The sequence below is a fragment of the Drosophila navojoa genome, chromosome X, assembly GCF_054131105.1.
Source record: "Drosophila navojoa isolate 15081-1374.11 chromosome X, UAZ_NAV_1.0, whole genome shotgun sequence".
Taxonomy (NCBI): Eukaryota; Metazoa; Arthropoda; class Insecta; order Diptera; family Drosophilidae; genus Drosophila; species Drosophila navojoa.
Genome location: NC_142895.1, coordinates 18561628 through 18585332, shown reverse-complemented (window position 1 = coordinate 18585332; position 23705 = coordinate 18561628). Strand labels below are relative to the sequence as shown.

The 23705-nt window shown below is 42.4% G+C and overlaps 2 protein-coding genes across 3 annotated transcripts; one reads left to right on the top strand and one right to left on the bottom strand.

Annotated features, from left to right (window-relative positions):
* LOC108657294 (uncharacterized) lies at positions 1-23503 on the bottom strand. 2 transcript variants are annotated; one of them, XM_089264091.1, is made up of 7 exons: positions 23377-23503; positions 23106-23193; positions 2574-2840; positions 1271-1982; positions 1070-1213; positions 774-983; positions 1-611 (listed from the first exon to the last, which is right to left on the bottom strand). In XM_089264091.1, the coding sequence occupies exons 3-7, from the start codon at positions 2574-2576 to the stop codon at positions 445-447; spliced, it is 1236 nt and encodes a 411-aa protein (XP_089120217.1). In that variant the 5' UTR covers positions 2577-2840; positions 23106-23193; positions 23377-23503; the 3' UTR covers positions 1-444. The 2 variants fall into 2 exon arrangements, with proteins under 2 accessions (XP_089120217.1, XP_017965342.1); XM_018109853.2 differs by having other exon boundaries at positions 23305-23494.
* LOC108657299 (uncharacterized) lies at positions 5022-6105 on the top strand. Its single transcript, XM_018109859.3, has 2 exons — positions 5022-5707; positions 5799-6105. The coding sequence occupies exons 1-2, from the start codon at positions 5161-5163 to the stop codon at positions 5846-5848; spliced, it is 597 nt and encodes a 198-aa protein (XP_017965348.1). The 5' UTR covers positions 5022-5160; the 3' UTR covers positions 5849-6105.
* Positions 23504-23705: the final 202 nt, after the last annotated feature.

Sequence of the window (23705 nt, the reverse complement as noted above, 5' to 3'; positions counted from 1 at the left end):
TTTATGTTTTTTTTTTTTTTTTTTTTTTTTTTTTTTTGACAAATCGACGTTGTGTGGTGTAAACAACAGTTAATTATAACATTGTATATAGTTAAAGTCAAGTTTAAATAGAATATAAGCTAAGATTCTCGATTTAGATACCTTTTGATTCAATGTTCGAATTAAAATGGAAATTGAGTTAGAGAGGGGGAGACTAGAATTATCTATAATTAATTTACTTGGAATATATATATAGCTGTATCATTATATTATCATATTAGTAAAGTAAAAGTTGTTTATTTTTATGTATTTTATGTATTAGTTGAATTATTATTGAAAGAATTTCGTATTAATTTATTCATTGCAAATTTGTTTAGCTGTGCGTTCGGAGCAAATGGCGTTTTGATATATTCCACATATCGTTGCTTGGAATTGGAGCAAAAATCTTGAGCGCGATCGCAACGTTCACTCGTAGCTCAAGGAGACCGTGGACTTGGGCGTGGGCAATGGCGATGTCTCCTCTTCATCGTCATTCTCCTGCGAGTCCTCCGGCTCGCCCAGGGCATGGACAAACTCATAGAAATCGATGCGTCCATCACCATCGACATCCACCTCCTTGATCATGTCCTCAACTATATGGAAAAGCAGGGAGTAAAGCAATATGGTATAGACTAAGGGCTACGATATGAGAGAGGAATTGTAGATAGCACTAGACTGGGCAGACGATGTAAATGACTTGCATGGTCTTATCTATATCTATATGCTACTAGGATTATAGATATTGGTTTACTCACTATCCTCCTCGTCGAGATCCTCGCCCAGGCACTGCAGCACGGCACGCAAATCGGAGGCGGTTATATAGCCACGATTGTGCTTGTCAAAGACACGAAAGGCGTCGCGCAGCTCGCGCTCCTCTTGGTCGGCTGAGGACAGGCCCGACTTGTCCTCGTATGTCATGTTCGACAGAATGTCGACAAACTCCTCGAAGCTCACATTGCCATCGCCTGCGGAGGGAAGTCACAGAAATAAAAAGAGACAGAGACAGACAGAGATAGAGAAAGGGAGAGAGAGAGAGAACGGGCCTACACACCATCCACATCGATTTCCTGCAGCATCTCTTGCAGCTCCTCGACACGCGCAAACTGTCCCAGCGAGCGCATCACTGTGCCGAGTTCCTCTTTGGTGATGCAGCCGTCGCCATCCTTGTCGAACAGACGGAACGCCTCACGGAACTCTGGAAGGCAGCAAACACACTGATGACTGTCCAAGCCTTCTGCTTGGCTTCACTCACCTCGCATTTGCCCTTTGGAGATGCAACGACGCTTGTCCAGCGCTTCCGCATCCGGCTCACCGTGGCCCGCGTCCACCGCATAGGAGCTGGTGCGCTGCGAGAATTGACGTGTTTTCGTTTTGCGCTTGGCCCGCACCGAACCGGTCTCGCTGCCCGGATCCCCGCCAGCTGTGCCGGCGGGCGCATGGGTTCGCACTCGTAGCGCTGTCTTCAGGGGTGCACGCTGCGTGGCCAGCTGCTCGTAGTCATCGTAGTCCTCCCCATCCCCATCCCCATCCCCATCCTCGTCCTCCTCCTCCTCCTCCTCATCCTCCTCGTCGTAGTCGTCATCGTCGTTGTACTGCTCGTAGACCACCTGGTCGCTAAGGTTGCGCTGCGCATAGCTGACCCGTGTGCTGGTCGTGCCCGCCGCCTCGCACGAGCTGGAGTCCGTGTCCGCATCCGAGAGGGCGGCCCTCTGTTGCTGCTGCTGCTGTTGTTGCTGCTTCTGCTTCTGCTTCTGCTGCTGGGCTATCAATTTCTTGCGTTGCCTTTGACGCCGCTGAAGTGGCTTCGCCGTCGATTGATGTGCCTGCAGCTCATTTGTATGCTGTGCCTGCTGAGCCTGCCTCTGGCCATCTACTGGCTGCTGTTCCTGTTCCTGCTCATTGTCTGTGCCCGCCGCCGTCTGCTCCTCGTCGGGTTCATCGCCACTGAGCGGCGCGTTTTTCGTCTATCGGGCAGAGCGTGTACAAAACGGTATCAAATTTTAATGGAAACGCGACGCGAAATCAATAAAAATATCTAAGAACGACTTCAAATTATAGCAAGAGACTTTTTTGCATTTCGTGATGCGAGCGAAATAACGGAATGACATATAGGCAAAGAATATCCTGAAGATTTTTCGCCACATAGACCAGAATACCTTTCATTCTTTATATACTCTACAGGCTCTGCGCTCTACGGTCTACTCTCTAACCACAGCGATCTACGATCTAACCTCTATGCTCCTCTGCGCTCTACGATCTAACCCATACGCTCTACGATCTACGATCTAACCTCTACGATCTAACCTTGACGGTCTAAGCTCTACGCTCTGCGCTCTACCCTCTACGATCTAACCAATACGATCTACGATGTATGCTCAAGCCTCTACGATCTAAGCTTTACGCTCTACGTGCTACGTTCTACATTCAATGCTCTGTGCTCTACCCGTCTACGCTCTAAACTCTACGCTCTACGATTTAAGATGTCTGATCTACACACTACATTAAACACCCACACATTCCACATTCGAGAGACATTCTCTATGCATCTGGCTTACCATTAGCTGCCTCAGCTCGCGGGCAATTGTTGAACCAGTTAAAAACTTGTTAACTGCCGTGAAAAGGCGTTTTCCTTCCAATTTGACGGCCTTGGTTGCGACGGCTTTAGACTTTGAAGGTACTGCTTCCGCTATTCACTGTCCACCTGGTTGGCCGACTGTTGGATGTGCGCGCTCTAGTTACACTGCTCCATGCTGCGCTGGGCTGATGGGACGCATTGGCGTTGCGCACTTATTGCTGTTGTCCTGGCCAGAGTGGGGCTTCGGCTGGAAAATGGAAGGGAAATAGTGATATGATAATTAAGCAATTCACTCGTACGCGCATTCGACGCGACTCAATTGGCTGCGTGCAATCGATGCCAGCCTCGTGCGCCGATCAATTCCATTAGCATTAAACATTTAAATTGGCACGTTTCGAATTTGCTGCCACTGGCTAACGGCCTCGACGTGCCCGCATATGGCCCAGCCCCAAAGAGGGAGGCAGCCAAGGGATGGGAGTCCTTTCATCTCCCCTAAACACACACACACACACCCACCCACACACACATGTCTACCTGTCGAGCTAATCAGGCGCAAGTTGAAAACCATCATGCAAATCGCATGACAGGCAATTCACAATTACATGTCGGAATTAACCATCTAGCTGGGAAACGTGGTCGTTGCTCGTTGGTTTGGCTCGTCCAACTGCCAGCCACAAGCTCAGTGCGACTGCAGTTAATTTAACAGCTGAATGCATCGCATGCATTTAGCTCTCTTTAACTATGCCCATTCACTGGCAACGCATGTATGCCGAGCCAGGCGCAGGCCAGCTACACATGTGTGCAATGGGAAAAAGTTTTATTATCTATACATTAGTAGAAATACTAGGTGCAGCTGGCCCATGAGTTCAAAGGCGCATAATGGACCAGGTAAATAACTTTTTGATACTCTTCAAGTAAACATTGCCATGTGGAGTTGTATAACCTGAACGATACCAGGGCTTTGCGATATATACGTAACAGGCAGAAGATGTGGATACAGATGACATCAATTTAATTATGATATATTATTTATATTTTATTTTTGCATTTAATATTTCATATAAATACGTATAAATATAACATTCTTAATTAAGACGTTTATCGATAGGTCCGCATCAGCAGAGATCTCGCTAACCACAAAAACTGGATTTAATCACTGATCTTTTCTTTAATTTTGTGATAACTCACTTTATATAATTATCACCGATAAATATCGATAGTTTGACTTCGCTTTCTAATCATTATTCAAGTATCGTAAGAGCTAGAGTTGTTAGATTTGATGCGCACAAAATATTAGAGACTTCCGCATAGGCGTATGTGCTTACCTAAGAGCATCATGATCAAGTATTACAAGTTTTACTAATAAATTCTGTATACTCGAAAGGCGTGAGTCTATGCATGCGTCTGTATATATGGATGGCTATGTGTGTGTGAGATTTGCGTACAATGATTGGAATATTCTCTCCTCGCAGTGTTCAGTGCTCAGGGTATCTGCTAGTCGAGCAGTTCTCTGCCTAGAGCACTCTTAATTATTCATATTACATTTAGAGCACTCGAGGCTACACAAAAATGATTGGCACATGCCCGCAATGCTCGGAGTCTGAGCAGGGCATATTAGTAGGCATCCAACATGTTCACTTTACAGCACTCAAGGCCATATAGAAGCATATTGTTTTACATGCTGCATGCTATGTTAACTTAATGTAAACTTTAGAGCACTCAAGGCTATGCATAGAGCACACTGACACTCGATGGAAATTCAGCTGGAAATAAAGGAGGGCAAATTTCGCACTTGCTCCATGCCGATATGGGGAGGGCTGTGATTAGCATATTCGAACTTTTTTGCTCCGACGACGAGCGCCCTGGTCACTTGAGTGTAATTGAAAAGAACATGAAAGCAGCAATGCTGGCTTGGAATGCGCATTTCATGGACTGAATGAGCTGAACGATAATAATCGGCATTCAAATGAAATGCTCGCATTAGGAAGTTCTGCATTCTCTTCAGACGCCTGGTTGCTTGACGATAATCTTTGGCTCTTTGAGGTAAGCCCACGATGCTTGGCTGCCTTGGGGCGATGACTTGACACGTTTTGTTAATGTCCTTAATCTACGTGACACGAGAGAGCGGGGGAGTGGAAGGGAGAGAGAGAGAGAGAGAGAGAGAGAGACTCTTGATTGCTGCCGATGCGGCGCGGCTGTTTGCCCGAGGGCGAACGGGGCGTATGTGTAATCTGCCAAGGCTGACAGCCAAACAAGCAGCCATAAATGTTGGCACAGTGATTGTGATTGATGCGCTGGCAGGACAAGTCGAGACACACAAGACAAGCGCAAAGAAAGACACAGACAGTGACAGAGAGAGAGAGAGAGAGAGAGAGAGAGAAATGTGATCGGAGGAGGCTGTGACTGAATTGTGAGTGCTTTCAGCATTTGGCACTTACTGTATTCGAACGTATTATTTCAGACTTTTGTTATTTATTTTTTCGTCTTTCGATTTATATGTTCTACATTAATAGTTGTATTAATTTCTTGTTGTTATTGTGTTTCCATTAGGACTTGTATCACTTGCAATGGATAAGAAGCACGTCTCCTGCATGAACATGCACAACAAGCGGTCCGTGAAGCTGCTCATCGAGAAATTCGAGTGCATGGGCGAGAGCCAATCTCAAGTAGCTGGCAAGCAGCAGGACTGGCATCTACCGGCAAATTCTGGCCGTGTTGCCGCCACTGTGGCCAAATTCGAGCACAGCTCCTTCCTTGGCCACAAGCTAATAGAGGCACGCCTCCAGCACACCTGCGGCGATCAGGCCACAGAGCGCTGGCTGGCCGAACTGAAACGCAAGATGAACGAGGTCATGAAAGCATCGCAGGCCAAGCTCGCGCTCGCGGACAACTCGATACAATCGGAGCCCGACGACGAGTCGGAGCTAGTGGACTTGCGGCATCAGGAGCCCTTGCTAGACCCGTCATTGATGCCGCCGGTGCCGCCTCCGTCCGCCGCCGACGAGTTGAGTGGCGACAAGTCAAAGCATCTGCTGACGCAATGCTCGGATACCAGTGTCTACAACCCAAACACTGAGCTGCCACAGGTGCCCAGCTTCAACGGATTCGACTTCTGTAAATATCTCTAGCTTATCGCTTCACACCACTGGCCTCCAGTTGACTAGTGTCAGCTAGTCAAGTGCTGATATGTTCCCTATCTCGCCAGGTGACGAGGAAAGTCTATACTTGCGGCCAAGCCTTAGTTGCAATTGGTAAATTTCAATTGGTTCGCTAACGCCTCGTGCCGCATTCTGCCGACCAACCGACGCATAGACGTGTGCTCCACCTCCATGCAAGTGCTATACCGAAATTCTCGCCACCGTACATAGTCCGCGTTTTGGCAGCTTGCCTCATGATTCGATGGGATGCAAAAGGTCACGAGTGGAGGGCGATCAATCATTTCTATGTACATACGTCTTGTTAGACCAATTAAATTCCTAGTGTGAATGCTTATAAATCTATGATATCATTAATTGGTCTCTGCTCTTTTCATTTCTATTTCAAATGGAGCTCTACTCCCCTCACTGTCTCTCCCTCACTCTCTCTCTCTCTCTCTCTCTCACGCTTTTAAGCTGGGATAAATTATCGCAAATTAGGAGCTTGATGACGCCCCAACTCCTGCTGCTAATTGGGCTGGGCTCAGGCGTCTTAATCGAAATGTTCAAAGTGGAAATATCAAAAGCAAAAATGAGATAAATGAAAGGCAATTAAGAGCCAATTGGAAGTAATTAGCGGAAATAGCCAGAGGCATATACATATACATTCATTTATAAGTAAAATTTGCCGAATAAAGTCGAGCTAAAAACTTGAAAAATTAAAGGTAAGCACTAGAAGGAGTTCAAGGTAGAAGCAGCATAGAAATTGAGTTCAGGCTCCCAGGAGTGAAATTTATTTGGGGCAAAAATTTAAATTGGATTTCAATTGCTGGATGTGCCGAGTGTTGCAACATATTTCATTCCATGCACACTTTGCCACCTCATAAGGCTGCCCGAGGACATCATCAGCAGCATTATCATCATCATCAGCATCAGCATCAGTAACATTATCATTATCATTATCATTATCAGCAGCAGCTGCTGCAGTTCTGGCTGAACAATAAAATGCCTGCATGCGTCCAAAGCGGAAGGATGTGACCAACATGGCCCACATGCAGCTGCTAGTCCGTAGTCCTGGCTGCTTGGCTGGCAGACCGCAAAATAAATGGCCAAAAGGAAGTGCCAAGGCGAGAGAACAGGAGAGAGAGAGAGACGAGGTCATTGCACGAGGACAACTAGCATGGCCACGCCCACGCCCACGCCCATGGCCATGTCCATGCATCGATGCCTGTCGTGTACCGCCCATCGCTGTCGACTAGCATATAAACTATCTTCAGCTTCAGCTCTGCTGGCAGCATATGGGGCTGTTCGCTTAACACGGCGCAGCTGCACAGCATGCATTCACGCTGATGGATTTCTACGTGGCAGTCGCACACACACACACACACACACACATATACATGTATATATGTATATAATTACCGTTAAACTGCTCGTTAAGCCGTTAAAACGTGCCATCAACTGAATTTGTGGACCTTGGCATTTGCATTTGAGCGACGAGCGATTCTCTCTCAGTCAGCTCAAATCATTCTCAGCTGTCTCGCAGCATCATTATCGCCAGCATCATCATGATTACAATATGTGCAACAACTTTGTGTCATCTCAATTTGCATTACACACACAGCACACACACAAACCTTTGGCTAGCTGCTTGAGAGCCAAAAACAACAAAAAGTTTTAATTGTCAACTGTTGGTCATCAAGAGCCATACTCTACACACACACACACACACACACACACACACATACACCCAGCCACACACACCCACACAAACACCCACACACACACACACATATACCTGCAAAGACAGTCTATCAAAATGGTGCGCAACTGACGCGAAATAAATGAAGGCAGCGCCACTTCAGTGCACCACTGCACCACCACCACCAATACCACCACGCCACCAGTGCCAAGTGGCACGTCACTAATGCGCTTTACATAACTTAGTCAGCCGGCAGTTGATTTGTTTATTAGCGCCGCCATCGCCACCGCCGCCACTGCCACCGCCGCTGTCAAGCTGCAACTGGAAGTTGCACGTTGCAAGTTGAAGCCAGCTGCTACAAGTCATGTCACAGCAGCCGGAGGAGCAGCACCAGCAGCAGCTACCATGGCTAAGTGATGAGCCCTTGATAAATGAAACAAAGTTGAGATGTGAAAAGTTCGAAAGTGACAGAAGTGGAGCCCCCAAAAGCCTCTTCAATCAGCTGATTTCCAATTAGCAACTTTTGTGTGGTGGCATGTGGCATAACGGACAGCAATATGTGTGGGGTTAGGTGTGTGTGTGTGTGTGTGTGTGTGCGTGTGTGTGTGTGTGGTGCGAAGCATTCGCAGTGCTGTACAACATTGTTGAAGTTGGAGGCCTCGCAGATACTCTCAAGTATCTGGATTAGAATGGTGAGCAGAGCTCGTGGTCCCCTGTTCGTCTGAGTGTCTGTCTAGTCGGCCGTCTGTTCATTCGTGAATCCCTATTATTCATAAGAGTCGATCAATTTATTTAGTCTTTTAAGCATTTGCGAGTACCGTAGAAGCCAAAGTTCCTAGACCTTATGAAATCCGTGTAATAAATCCCGAGATTTTGTAATTCCGAGTTTCCCTTCCCTTCACACACTAGAGACTTTGGGAAATACGCACATACGAATGTCACTAGAAGATTTTGAAAGTTTAATTAAGAAATTCTCTGTGCAGGAAAAGTTATTCCACAAAAAGTTACCATGGTAAGCCCCCCCATGTTACGCTGTGTATGTATGTGTGTGCTTGCTATCTATGCTTGAGAGAAGCGCAGAGTTTAGATCGAGGCCGCTTTTAGTTGTTGAGACTTTTCTGAAATGAAAAGAGAGCAAGCTTGTTTTCTCTGTTATATATTATTAAGCTCTTCTGCTTCTTCTTTTGCACAAAACTCCGCGCTAGGCGTATAGAATGCCTCGATTCTCTTGAAACTCATAGTTTATACTAACTTTTAGTAATAACAATGACAATATCAATTGCAATAACAATTACCTAGTAGCTGCTCTCTGTAATGTAGCTTAGGTCATGACTATAGTCAGCCCAAAGCAAAGACGGCTCTTGGACGCCTTCAGTCAAGCATGACAAAAGACATTGAAATCGCATAAATATTAATTTAAATAAATATAGCTTTCTCTCTTTTATGCCCATCTCTATTCAGGTCTATCACACATTGAGCATTTTCATGCATAAATTATGCCATCTGTATGTATGTGTGTGTGTGTGTGGGTGGGTGTGGACATATTTACAGCGAACTGAGTCAATTTCAAGATGGAATAAATTATATACATTTTTTATAGCATACTTATGTGCAGTGCGAGCTGACAAAGTATTCGACGGTATACCTAGTGCTCTAGACAAAGGGCAGTGGCAGTGGCAGTGGCAGTGGCGTTTGCTAGTGTATGAATAAAATACAACCAATTCACAATGGAGCCAAATACAATTGGTTGGCACGCCCCTGGCAAATTGGCATGCGGTTGCCCGCAATGCGACTCAGCCGCATGAATATGGTTAAGGCCGTAAAGCCTTAAAGGGTTGCGTGAACTACAACAACAACAACAACAACAACAACGAACGAAAGCCGCAAATCTTTTTTTGGCGCCCATTTTATTGTTTAATTTGAATTTGTTGCTGCGGCTGCCGCTGCCGCTGCCGAAGCTGAGCTGCGGTTCGCGGCTTGTGGGCGTGACCGCAGTGTGTTGTAGTAAATCAGTTGGAATAGTTTTTGTTTTTTATTAGTTTACACACGTTGGCTGTTGTTTAACTGGCGCGTAACGACTGCCGATGCTGATGCTGTTTGGCTGTCCCACATTCCGTATACGCAATATTTCATCTGTGGAAAGTTGCCGAAGAGGAAGAATGCGACGGGGATAAACCAATAATGGAAATATGAGCGCAGCTAAAGTTTACACATTGCCAACGCATAAATCACATGGTGCACACAAATAAACAAACCAACGAAGCAAACAAATAAATGAATAAACACACACACAGACACACACACACACACACACGCACTCAATCGCATATATGTACATCCATGTGGGCCAAATAAACAGTATAAGCACACACACACACACACATACATGGTGGGTGTATATACACAGAGATATACATATATATGTGTGTGTGTGTGCATTGGAGCAGCGGCACGCCCCTTAACGCCCATTCAGTGTGCAACACGTAAATTTTGGCACATAAAATTTTAACAGCTCAAGCGTAACGCAAAACAAAGCCACGCAAATAAAAGATTGTTCAACTTGGCAGACATGGAAGTACATACATATATATACATATATATAAACATATACATATATGTATAGCTGTGTGTGTGTGTGTCCTTGTGCATATGTGCAATATTTGGCCAGATTTTTATGAGCATGTCGAGCTTTACGCTGAATGGGATGCAGCCAGGCTTTAGGGAAAACCTTCCAAGCATATAGCTTACAAAGGCAGCCTGAAAAGTGTTATAGTAAAAACTATAAACTGGAAGAGGCATGCTCAGCGCTAACTTATGCTGCAGACGTCATAAATTCTACAAGAAAATGGAAAAAAAAACTAGGCGCGATTGCCGAAGAGATATGCGAGAGGAAAAGGCCGAGATGAACCATAGGGGAATCTGATGAACTTGAAATAGTGTCGAACAGAATCGAATAAGGACCAACTGAGTGTAGATTTGTGATAAGTGTATATGCTGGCTTGCACACACACACACACACACACACACATACTTTAAGATTTAAAGTAATATGTATGTAAGACAATAAGCTGCAACAATCGGACCACAATATGATGATGGGAATTACTTGGGGGGAAAAATATGATGAAAATATAATATATAAATAATAAAAGCATCTTTTTTTTAATGTCATGTTTATGTTATGTTTTTTTTTAGTTTTTACTAAAACTTGTTTTTATTATTATTAAAATTTATTATATTATTAATTGCCAGAATTTTATTATTTAATTTTATTTTTATTATTTATTATACCCATTTATTTTTATTACTATACAAAAATGCATCAGATTAGGGTAATATAATTATTATATATATTCTTTTATGAAATTTTATAATATGTATGCTAAAATTTATTTTACTTTAATCTTATATTAATTTTTTTTATTTATTTATTTTTTTTTTTTTTTGCATTATTAAATGTAAAGATAAATTTTATTGGACGAATTTTTTCCTTCAATTTTAAAAATTTAATTAGCATTTTGTTTTATATATTTTATTTGTTTTATTTTATTTTTGTGATTTTAATTTTTATATAAATTTTTATTGTATTACAATATTTTTATTTATACTCTTTTTTATTGTTAAAATATATTCATTTTTATATATATATCTGTACATATAAATAGATAGCAGGAATAATTATGTATAGGGACAGCATAGTTGTAAGGAATGGCAACAATTGCTGATACTCGTTCAGCAAGCGAAGAGAGCATATTGGCATATTGATATTCTATACGAATGCAAAGTCAGAAACGAAAAATCTGAGCCATAAAGCCAAATATACAGTCAACATATGCAAATATATTGAGTATTTATATAATATATAAATATGTATAGTATATATGTATACACTATGTATACATATATTTATATGGCATACATAACTTTGACAGTTTTCGCACCAGAATGCGATTATTTGACATGGCTGACCCCGTTTATGCAGTATATCGATTGATTTCTAAATAAATTAAGCTGCTTGCTGGAGCATGAACGAGTATTGTGCAGTCAGTTGGACAGCATTCAGCACAGCATTCGTTTGATTACCGCCCATTGGCCATTGGTATATTACATCCGCCTTTGGCCTCTGTGCAGGTTGTGCAATGGCATGGCATAACATAAAGCGGCTTCTAATTAGTTTAAACAAAGCAACTAATGGTCAAACTAATCAAATGCAAATACATGTGTAAGTATGTGTGTGTGCGTGACATGTTGATTCCACGGTATGCACAGCATTTATATGGGATTATTTGTTGTAAATAATGCAAACAGATGGGCGGCAATGCGCTTTGCCTGCTTCTGCTTCTGACAGCGACCTACTCGATGATAATTTGCCGTGCTCTGGCAAGGGCCGGCCGGAGTTGTGGTGGGGGTAATTGAATTTCACTGAAATGCCAATAACGAGGATAAATAAAATAATAAAATATGCAAATGGCCATTGAAACAAATGCAAAGATGTAAGTTCAACTGCAGATATCCATGTATAGCACAGGCAGTTCGTGCAGCCGGACAAAAAATCCGGTTGGCCGTCCGCCGGGCAAAGAATTTCATTCAAACGGAATGCACAAACAATTAGCCAATTGAAAAGTTCTGACCAAACTTCTGACCAGACCAAGAGCTCCAGCTGAAACTCGAACTCGAACTCGAACTCGAGCTGAAGAAAGGCATCGAGTGAATGCGCCTTGAATGTGCAATCAGCGTGGGCATTGTGCAGCACTTGCAACAGCATTCGACCACAAAAGAGTCGAGTGGGACACTTGAGTGGACTCTGGTTACACAACGTCTTTCAATTGGCATTCAAGGGCAAAGTTTTGAGTGCCAGTTAGCGGAGTTGCCAGAGCTATTAACGTTTATGCACTCTGGCATTTATCGGTCAAGCGAAGCAAAGACTATCGATAAATGAAGAGCAAGAAGCACTTGAGCCTTAGCGATAAGCTTAGACATAACCGAAGAGCTTGTGTTTATGAAACCAAAATTAATTCACTTAAGCTCAAAAAAATTCTAAAGTACTATCAATTGATAGTACTGAATGTGATTTTGATACATAAAATAAAATTTCTATATATATCGCAATTTTCTATATATATAAAACAATTTGTAGCACTATCGATTATAATTTATGAGTAAGGCACTCAATTTGATATTTATCTATTATGTGAACATCGATTATTGGGTTTTACATTGCCTTTACTTTTATTGATACTGATACTTTTATTGATACTATATTATATAAATAATTTTACTCAGGGGATTCACTTTGAATACTCGCAGGTTTGGGGTTATTTCTTACAACACAGCAAACACATCAGAGCGGCGTCTATGACTGGCTGAGACCAATAGGAACCCATAGCTCCATCGCAGTTACTTGTTGTTTATCGGTACATCGATTTTGCTACACAAAATAGATCATCACTAAAATTTCGAACATGGCAACATTTCACGGACTTGCATCCAGTCCCGCTCTCGTCTGCTGGACACTCTCGTGCCTGGTCTGGGCAACGCGTCGTCCATTCACCAGCAAGGTGAGCGTCTTGACAGCTCTCGGCGCCTGATGCGGCGGGTCAGCCCGGAGCACAGGTGGCGGCGCCGTCTGTCCGCCGTAAACGGTTAGCTGTTCGAACATTTGGATCAGTTTTCGCACGTTACTGGGTCGTGGCACGGGACTGGACTCTGGACAGGCTTCGCCTTTGACATTCGCACTGGACATGACTTCACTTGAAAATTTTGCCCAAGTCCTAAATTCCGAATTAACGAGTGTGAACGATACTAAGAAATTTGGTGTTGCCTTCTCAACGGAATATAAAAAATTTGTGTGTAATTTTGTGCCCGAATTGAATTCACTTCACTGTGTACAATGTGTTTAGATCGAAATCTGAAAGCCAAACTTAAAGTGTACAACAACAAATGATTCGCCTACCCAGTGCCCAAACGAAGTACCAAAGTGGATATACAACTTTAATTATGTGAATCGAGCTGTGTGTGTACTAGGCTTATGTGTGTGTGTGGTAAAGACAAACTTTTAGCACTTGGCAATGCTGAATCTTCAGTTATATTGTGCGCACAAAATGCCAAGAAAAGTTTTCTAATTCCCAGTCTTTTTCTAGGGACTGCTCAAATATAAGAGAGATATATATATAGAAAAGAATTTGCATTAGTTTAACTAATCCCAAACATGGATACAGCAATAAAGTTCGATTAAAGTCTTTAGAGATCTAAAATAGTATCTTATCTAGATATCTACCCTTAGCACAGAAACCAATCCGATTCACTGCAATTGTCTAGCCGATATACTAAACGCATAAGAATATAAGCTAATGGATGGGCTGTCGCGTGACATTCAAACGAAATCAAATTACATGCAATGCGCATTACGACCTTAATAAATAATTGAGTGCGTTCGATTGGCGTTGAGTTTATTATTTAATTAAACAAGAGCTTTTGACACTTTTATCTTGCAGCCCATAATTGGGCATAATCCAATCAAATGCAATTCAAAATGAAATCAATTTATTACAATTCTGCAATCTGCCAAAGTTTCCTCACTTTAAACGGCAAAACTGTTAATCTAGAATAAAATAATAAAAAAATGCAAACGCTTTTTTATATACATATATGAATATGAAGATAAAAAAAAGGAAATGAACCAGCTACATATATAAAAATGAAATAAAGTGTTTAAGTTTTTGCTAGCTTCTATAGCAAATATATATATATATATATATATATATATATATATTATATTGGCAGCGCAGTAGAGCCATGATAACCCAACTTGATCCGAAAGGCTTTATGGGGCAAAGCGGACTTGACACGTTCGTCTGGCAGCTCTAGTGCTCATGGCTTTATTAGCCCGGCTATCGGACAGTCATTTGACTTGAGGCACGCTTAGCACTTGATTTGGTGTCGACTCCAAGCGCTTCAAACTTTCGTCAAGATACTATTGAAATGTCGCCTCGTTAAGGCTGGCCACTTGTGCGATGCGATTGAGCCTAATGAATGAGGCTTTGAAAGTTTTCATAGCGGCTATGGCTCAGGTGGTCTGAAGAGGCGGCTCTTGTGGACTGTTTAGGAGAATGAAGCCTGGTATTTATGCAAGTTTTTTTATCATTTATATGTCTGTAATATATTTATTTGGGCAAAGTCATAAAAGTTACTTAACTTTTGAATCCATAAGAACTAATTGGAATTCATTTTCATTACAAAAGTTTAGATGAAATTAATTTGGATACTCAGACATGTATAGACTACAATATATGTATGTATATATAACCACCTCAGCTCAACCTGCGTAATGACAATAAACTTCAGAAATCCCCAGACACTTGAATTGAGATACAATTTCTGCTTTGAAGGCAAACAAACATTTTTCCAGCTAAGCACGAGGCATTCATTTATAATAAATTTTACTTAAATGTTGACTTAATGCAGTCAACAAATGGTGAATGGGGGGGAAGTACGGAGCGTGTGGTCGACATGAGCTGGGGATGGACAGTGAAAAAAAAAAAAAAAACAAAAGAGGACCAAAAAGACAGTTAGAGCCCGACACGAATGTGGCTTAAGCGACTTACAAAAAGGCAACACGAAAATGGCGAAACTACACAAAAACTTTGTGAATGTGCAAATGAAGGAGGGTATGAGCGACCCTGAGATACCCTGCTTGGCGTAATACTGAGGAATGCAGAATGAAATGAAACGGAATTTATTCAGACAGCAAGAGTCAAGAGTTCTCCTATGGGGATTGCTATCAACAGCAAAGTCTCCCTATTCGCTTTATTACAGGGTATGCTGGCAAGTGGGCCTATTAAAAGTGTTCGCTCCTGTTGAGGTGGCTTTACATATGTTGGGACATATGTACGCATATGCATATGCCACATTTGTAGTCATGCATGTAGTGGTAGTGTGTGTGCGTGTGTGTGTGTGTGCGCGTGTGTGTGTGGCTCAAATTTAAATGTTTGTCTGTGTGTTTGTTGAGCTTGTTGTCCCTTTTATGGTTGCTTCGCGTTGCCTTTTAAGCCTTTTATTTGCTGACGTCATCGTGCGCTCACAATCTACACTCCACACACACACACACACACGCACACACACTCCACGCACACACGCAGTAGTAGTAACTGTGCGTGGATTTGCATTTTGCGCGCCTCATCTATTTTACGTATTCATCGCCATATTTGCATGCGTTTTATTTTCTTGCTCGTTATTTGTTGTGCACACACACACACGCACACACACACATAAAGCATCCACCCACTCGCACGTGGTTCTCCCTTCCCTTTGTGGCATCCGAGTTACTTTTATTACACTTTTCCAAAACTGACAATTTTTCTGGCAAGTAGATTTGTCGCACCAGCACAGCAGAGCTCAGCTCAGCTCAGCTCGCTTTGGTGCGTACTCGTTGAGAGACAGCCTGAAAAGGGAGGGATGGGGTGTATAGGGAGGGGGGGAGTGGGGCCAACGAGATCTCAGAGATCAAAAGGTTGTATGTAGGGCGACTTGTTGGCTTTGGATGTCAACAAATTTAACATGTTAAATCTAATCGACTGTTGACGGTTTCACGCTCACAAGCCAAAGGAATATCATTTATATTCCTTTGTAGAAGACTTTAACGTCTTGCAAACGTACCGGGATAATCATGTGACAGCTGATAAAAGAACCGCACATAATACTTGAGTTTTTAATCAAAAATAAAAACCTGTATAGAACACCAGATTCCGTACTCATGTTGTGAAAGCCATGAAGTAGATCCATTTGACATGATTTGCAGTTAGGCCAGGGCATAAAGGTATGAAGGATATGAATAAAGTATAATGGAAACTTCAACAATTGAGAATCGGGCACATTGTGAGCCCTATGAAGTGGGCCTTGATGCCATGGACTAATTCTACTTTGATTGCCTTTCGCAAGTGTTTCCATGCCAATCTTTTTTTAAAAGGTTTTCGACAACATATAAATTTGAAGAGTAGGGTTTCCTCTCACTGACAAGTGTATATACATATATGTATATATTCTATGTATATACTTCTTTATGAATTAGGTGATTCCTTTAAAGTAATCTCCAGCAGATATATACATATTATACATCTGCATATATGGGCTTTCCTTTTGTGATCCTTATGATGCTGTCCTTAGCATTCTCAGTCTGCTCTGTTTCGGGAGCAAGCGAAATTTCCGGGGTATTACATTGAGTGTACAGCGCATTCGATGAATATCAAAGACTAATTAAGCAATTGATAATTAATGTATTTGTTTGTAATTTTTTTGTAAGTAGAACCAAAGCGAACCATGCTCGAGGACATCCATTGGACAAAGATGCGTAGCGATTAACAAAATCTCACTTGAAGTTTACATGCGTCGAGAATCTATTTGTGAATTGGTGGCTTGACTCAGCTGGGGGCTCTACTTGGTCTCTCGCATGAGTCGCCTGCTGTAGGTGATGGAGACCACCTTGAGGGAGTCCATGAACCGGTCCATGCACTGCACCAAGCAGCGCTCCTCGGCTCTGGCCAGCGATGTGCCCGGCCTGTCGATGCATTTCCTAAAGCAGTTCACCGTTATCTTGCCCAACATCTGCTGTGCGTTGGCCAGCGCGATCTGTTGCCGCATGCTCCGTAATGTTTCGGCACAGTTTTGGGGCTCATTGTGCTCCATGCCTCTAACATCACATTCGCACTCTTCTGTTCGTCCGTTGTCTGTGTCTACCCGCTTTCTTGGGCTCTCTCGGGAGCTATTTAAAAGAATTTCCTTATATTTTTCAGTGCAGCCAAAAATGTGTGTATTATTCTGTGTGAGTATTTTAGTTTGGAGTGAATTCTCCGTGTAGTAGGCAAAGTACATTCCCAGTACGGCATGCCTAGAGCCTGACTGAATTTCATACTGAGCTAAGGGAGGGCAGAGAGACAGAGAGAGTGTGAGAGAGAGGGGAGAGAGTACGTTTGACAGCACTTAGGTTGCAGTTAACTGTAATTTACGGCCCGCCCCGTTTGCCCCAGCCGACCAATTTCAATCATATCTTATGTATGCAAATCTGAAAAGCTCAAAGTGCAGTCATTTGCATCCGCCCGCCTAGCACCGCCCTTTGATTCACAACGAGTGCAGTGGGTGGCCCGCAAGGCCGTTTGCCTGCTCTTTGGGCTTCGAGAGAACATGCACAGTTTGAGGTGGAAAGCTAAATTGAGTGAGGAATGCATTTTAGGTGCAGCTCACAACTGATTTGCCATAGATGGACAGCGGCAGGAGGTAGTGACCAGCGGCAGGAGGAGGTAGTGCTCTCACACTGTTTGCCTGACTAAATGGAAGGCGACGTCAATCAGCACAGAGATTTAATTGCTATGCAATAAATTCAATTGTAGCCCACACTTCATTCGCTCATAATTATCACTAGCTTGCTTAAATTGCGGTCAATTAATCAATTCACAGCACAAGAGGCGAGCTGTGAGTGCATTAGTACGACGAGTTAATATCGATGGTTGAAAATCAATCACACTAGAGAACTCTCATTGCATAGTATATTATTCTATATGGTATGTTTAGCAACTCAAGTGTAAATTAATCAGTGTCATACTTAAAAAGTAAATCAATCGGTTATCGATAACATATCGAAAGACTAAAGCGCGCACATCACTGTCAATAAGCTAAGTGTAAGTTTAGGTAAACAGATGGAAATTTGATAAACCAAAGAAAAGTGGTACATTATTACCGATAAATTATCTATAAATAAAGAAAATTATATCGAAATTCAAATAAGATTGAAGTTGAGTAAAAGAAAACTAAGTACAAAGTTATACATATAAATGTAAATGCTATTTAGAGTTGATTAATGCAAAAAGCGTTAATGATATATACATTTATGTATATATAACATTTATCGGCTATCGATAAATTCACAGTTAAAGCCTTACACAATTAAAGCGCTACACAGTTCTTTTGCATACTGTGCGCAATAAATGTCTTTTCATTTATGGAACAAGTCATAATGTCTATCGATTTCGTATGGAATCCGTGTAATTACAGAGAGATTCTAATTGGGGCAACATCTCACCATATCGCCGTCGACCAGTCGTCAATTCCGCTTCCGCTATCGTTAACCGTGTCATGTCCTTGCTGCTGGACGAGCTGGCTGGCTGGCTGGCTGTGTGGGGCAGATGTAGCGCTACCCACTTGGATTACACTTGGCCAAAAATTTTCGTATGTTTCTCTTTCATTTTTGCTGAATGGCATTCGTTTTTGTTGTGCTCGCTGTTATTTTTATTGTTGTTGCTCCTGCTGCTATTCTTGTCCCCAAACGACGCCCAAACAATGACAGGCGACATTGTGGCACACGGGGGTGCAACATTGTGCAGGACGGCGGGACGGCGGCACGAGGGGGACGGGATGCCACACGGACATGCAAGGCCATCCGCAATTCCACAAGCACGCCCCCGCTTGACGCTCAGCCCGCCGGTGGCCATTGTGTTGCAGCTTTTGCGCTTTTGTATACGTAACTGCCTGCTGCCTGCTGCCTGCCGCATAGCTGCACTGCCGCCTCACCTGGACAGGCGACAGCTTACAGGCCACAGGCGATGGCGATGGCGAGATGGTGAGATGGCCACTGTTGGGGCGACAGTTGACAGTTACTGTATTGCATAATCAGCAGCAGCAGCAGCAGCAGCAGCCATAAGCCGAGCTCGGGATTAGCCAGAGCCAGAGCCAGGGCAGCACGGAGCAGCACAGCTCGATCGGGACTATCAGCAGCGGTATGAATGCTTGCCGTCGTGGCCGTGCCAGTTGCAATTGGCAAAACTTTCTGACAGATTCCAAACTATTCATATTTGCAGCAAACATCGATGCAAAGTTATGCACTTAATCAACTTGATGATGCCAACAGTAGCGATAAAGTGCTTTCTGAGGGGACGGTGCGGGGCAAAGGACGATGCGAAAATTTCTTATGTGAAAAGTTTTGCAGTCATTTTGTTGTTGTTGTTGCTGTTGCTACAACAATTTTCTTCTCCGTTGCCGTCTTTGAGTCAGTCATGTAAAATATTTGTTGCACGTCAGCGTTGCTACCAGAAAGCGGCATGTGCATGCATATGTGTATGTGTGTGTGTGTGTGTGAGTGTGTGTGTGTGTGCTTCATACAGCACGTAGACACATGAGCAGGCAGCTCAAGGAACTTGCTGCATGATCCAATTCATTAAATAAAAATTATATTTATGATTTAAATTACATTTTCGCCAGCTTCACAGCCCAATGACAGCCAGCATACTCAACTTGTGTGCATGTGTGTGCATGTGTGTGTGTGTGTGTGTGCATGTGTGTGTGTGTGTGTGTGCATGTGTGTGCTTCTGTATGTATTTGTGTGCTTTTACGCGTGCACTGCAACGTTTCAGATTTTTTCGTTGCAGTGCAATTTGGGCTAAGTGAAATTTTCGTAAGCTGAAACTTGTTTTGAATAACCAAGTTCTCTTTTGATACTTTTATCTTAATTGAAAACAAACAGCTCTGCCTGACTACAAAACACCCTGGATGGGCATGAGTATATGTTACTAGACAATTTTTAATTAGTTTTCTGTTTTAGATTTAATAATCGAATTTAATTACAAAAGGAAAATACAAGCTTAAAGATGATTGCGGCTGAGAGAAGAAAAAAGAGACATAGGGAACATGGGAGGCAGGGAAACGGAACCAGATGAGAGAAGACGAGAGGCAGCTAGAAGTGATGAGAGGACACGAGCGAGTCTGAAAGTGGACGAGGAAAGTAGAACAGTGGGAAGAGGAACAAGAGATAAGAAACTAGCCAACGTGAACGAAACGAAAAGGACAGACGAAATAAGAAGAGGACTTGAAGTCTTATGTTGATAAGGGGAGGAGAGGAGACGGTAGGATGTGAAAAGAGACGGCATTACGATGAAAGAATAATCAAATTGGATGCCAAAGATTGCAATAAGTAGTAGTAGTAATGCTAGTATGCATTAGAAATGGTATATAATTATACATATACATAGGTATTATTATATGTACATTAAAAATTAAAAAATTAAATTTCATTTTAAGCTCTAGCAAGCACTCTAACCTCTTAAGATATACTAAAATATTTATAATCACTCGCAATTATGTAATTATTGCTAAACGAATCTGAAAAGTTCCGAATGTGCCATGACTGTGTCACTCAATTTAAGAATATGAGAGCGGAAAAAGTTGGCGCTCCTGAGCTCGTCATGTGACGCCCCGGCGTCAATAGCTTTGACCGACTGCCAATTAACTTTAATCAAGTCTAAAGAGCTTAACGGTACACGACATGCTCTGCATATACATACATACACATCTACATGTAGGTATATGTGGGTAAAAAATTAAATGAGAAAACAACAAACTGAAGGAACGAGCGCCTGTTTTCAGGTTGAAAGCGTTTCCCAGCCGTGTTTTGGGACAGCATTTACATCAAGATCCGAGCTGAAAGTTTTGAGCAGGAGATGGAGCAGGGGGTGGAGGAGGAGACGGAGTGGAACGGGGATGAGAGGTGGAGTGGATGCTGTTGCTGTTGCTGCTGCTGCCTTCATCTTTACGACCAGCAACAGCATCCTCAAAAAAACAGAGCAAACAAATTTAATAAGCGTAGCAGCTACAAACGACAACAAACAGCAGCAGCAGCAACAGCAACAGCAACAGCAACAACAGTAACAACAACGACAATAAGAGTTGGCAAAGTTTCAAGTGCGACCACGCCCAGTGTGCCAAGTGCACAGTGCAAGCCCCATACCCAGACCCCCTGCAATGCCCAAAGTCCCCAATCGACCGCCACGTGCGTCATTTCATAATCAAAAACATTCGTAAATTTTTGGCGGAAATTGTTTTCACTTTGTTTTTGTTATTATTGTTATTTATTTTTGTTGTTGTTTCGCCTCGCTTTGCTTTGTTTCATTTTATACATATAGTATATATATGTATATATGTGTGTATATTTTATGCGTTAGCAAGTCAAGACGCAGCAAAAGCCAAAGGAGACGAAATCAGCTTAAAAAGGTTCGCCAGCCAGGCGAAAGGATGTCGAGTGCCGGCCTCGGTGTTCCCAAAACCCTGTGAGCAGCAATAGAGTCTTCATGTTGTTATCTCTTGCAAATTGCAAAATGAATCACGCAAAGTGGCCCCAAAGCCGCTTACTGCACAACAGATTGGCATCCATCCTCTCTTACACTCTTTTTTTTTTGCTTTACTTTTACTCTTTCGTTTTCCTCTCCTTTTTTTTTTGTAGGGCCAACCACGTTTCCGTTTCCGCTTCCCGTTTTCATTTAGCTGACGACTGAGAACGACCCGCCATTATGCTGCATGACCTGCAGCTATGCCTATTTGTCACTTGGCACCCGGGCACCCGAACAGCCAGGCAGTCAGGCATACTCGCACCCTGGCACCTAGGCACCTAGGCACCCACGCTCCGTACGCCCTCCTGGCCAGCTCACTTGATTAATGTTGCGTCCATTTCAGTTTGGCTTAATTGTTGTGACCAAAACAATTTCCCGAACCCGAACCCCACACACCTCGGCTCGCATTGCTCTCTGCACAGATTACCAACTGGCGTACTGGCGTATAAACCCGCTCTCTACAATCTCCGCCCTCCACTCGACACTCCTACATTTCCGCTCGCTGTTTCTATTTCCTAATTGTTTCCGTTTCCATTGCAAATTGTAGCCATTTATTATTATGCATTTGCGCCAAAAAACACGCCCACACGCCCACTCGCCCCCCACTCTCTTTGGTTTCTTGCAAATATTTTGACATATTTATATACACATGCACACATACATAGGTATCTCCACACACACCCAGCTAGAGAATATATTTTATATATGGAGCAAACCTTGACAAATGTCTGTGGCCTCCTTTTGAGAGCCTTGGCAAGGTTCAAGCACAAGTTGCATTGCACTAAAAGTAAATAGAAAGAAAAGTGCCCAGAGAGCAGCGCCCAAATGATGAAATGTTTAATTTTCCTTCAATTTTTATATATCATTTTAGTCAAATGTACTGCGGGCTATTTAGCCCGCTTTGATAGCCAATCAAGTCAATGTTGTCTGCACACGAAAGGAACTTTCAAAAGTTTCATTTTCCTTTTCTTTTTTTGGCTAACAATTAACGCAAGGCCCAACGACTCAGCTTACCGTTATTCCCAGAGTTAATTGTTTATTTTATTTGGGTTTATTTTTTAATTAGAGATTTTCCTTTGTGGCTGCTATTTCGACCATTGTTGGCTATTAACTACCTTTCAGGACAATATTCTAAGAACGAAAGAAAGGAAGCAAACGGAAAGGCGAGGCACAATAAAAAATAAAAAACGATTTGTTTGGTTTTGACAGAAGCTGGGCAAAGCGAAAGATTTGAACTTATTAAGGACGTATAAAGCACTGCAAATAATTACATTTTGTAGATGAAGCCCAAAGAATTACAAGCTCTTTAATAGCTAAGCATTTCAAATTTGGATCTTAAGGCTTAAGATTATCCCTATAATATTATGTTTACTTTCGGTATCAACTTTAATTCAACAAATAATTTTCGTTGATTCATTTCGAATTTGGTGGCGCGCCCTTTATAACCTCAAAAAAAATTCAATTGCATTGGACTTGATCAACAGTTTCTGTTTACACAATTTTGGATAGAAACTTAGAAGTGAGCTTACCTCTTGTATTGACTGATACACTCTGCAGCTGAAACGCTGGTTGCTGTCAATCAAAGTTTACGATACCAACAGCTGTACGAGTGGCGCTCTAAAAGGAATTACAAGCATTAAATATAAGAGATATGTAAGTTCGCTGATTTACAATTATAGGGCCGCACTCTACTTGTGTTTGTCACGATTCTTTCGACCAATCACATACCCAAGCACTCGAAAAAAATATATGTGTATATTTAGCAAGGTAAAACACCTTAATCTACATGTGTGCACGCACTTCGAAAACTCAGAAACTCGTTGAACTTCTCAAAACACACAAAATCTAAGTTTGCACGGAATCTCGCTGCAGGCGAACGCGACAAAGACGACGAATGAACTAACTGTAAATACGGCATATGGAGCCACAGCCTGCGGCAGTGTAACCATCCGGTGCAAAGCAAAAAAATACCGAAAGTAACGGTATTTTACAAATATACATGGGACGTTCCAAAAACAAAACAAAGGCTTCATCCTTTATACGTTAGAAAAAACACAAACAAAAATATGTTATGCTGTTTTTGAATTGTTGGGGCTTCTTTTAGTGAAAGAATCGAAAAAAAGACAGTT

Coding starts and splice junctions, on each gene's coding strand:
- LOC108657294 (XM_089264091.1), bottom strand. Junction 984..1,069: donor GCAGGAAATCGATGTGGATG/GTGTGTAGGCCC, acceptor TTCCCTCCGCAG/GCGATGGCAATGTGAGCTTC. Junction 612..773: donor GGATCTCGACGAGGAGGATA/GTGAGTAAACCA, acceptor TTTTCCATATAG/TTGAGGACATGATCAAGGAG.
- LOC108657299 (XM_018109859.3), top strand. CDS start 5,161: ATGGATAAGAAGCACGTCTCCTGCATGAACATGCACAACAAGCGGTCC. Junction 5,708..5,798: donor CTTCAACGGATTCGACTTCT/GTAAATATCTCT, acceptor CTATCTCGCCAG/GTGACGAGGAAAGTCTATAC.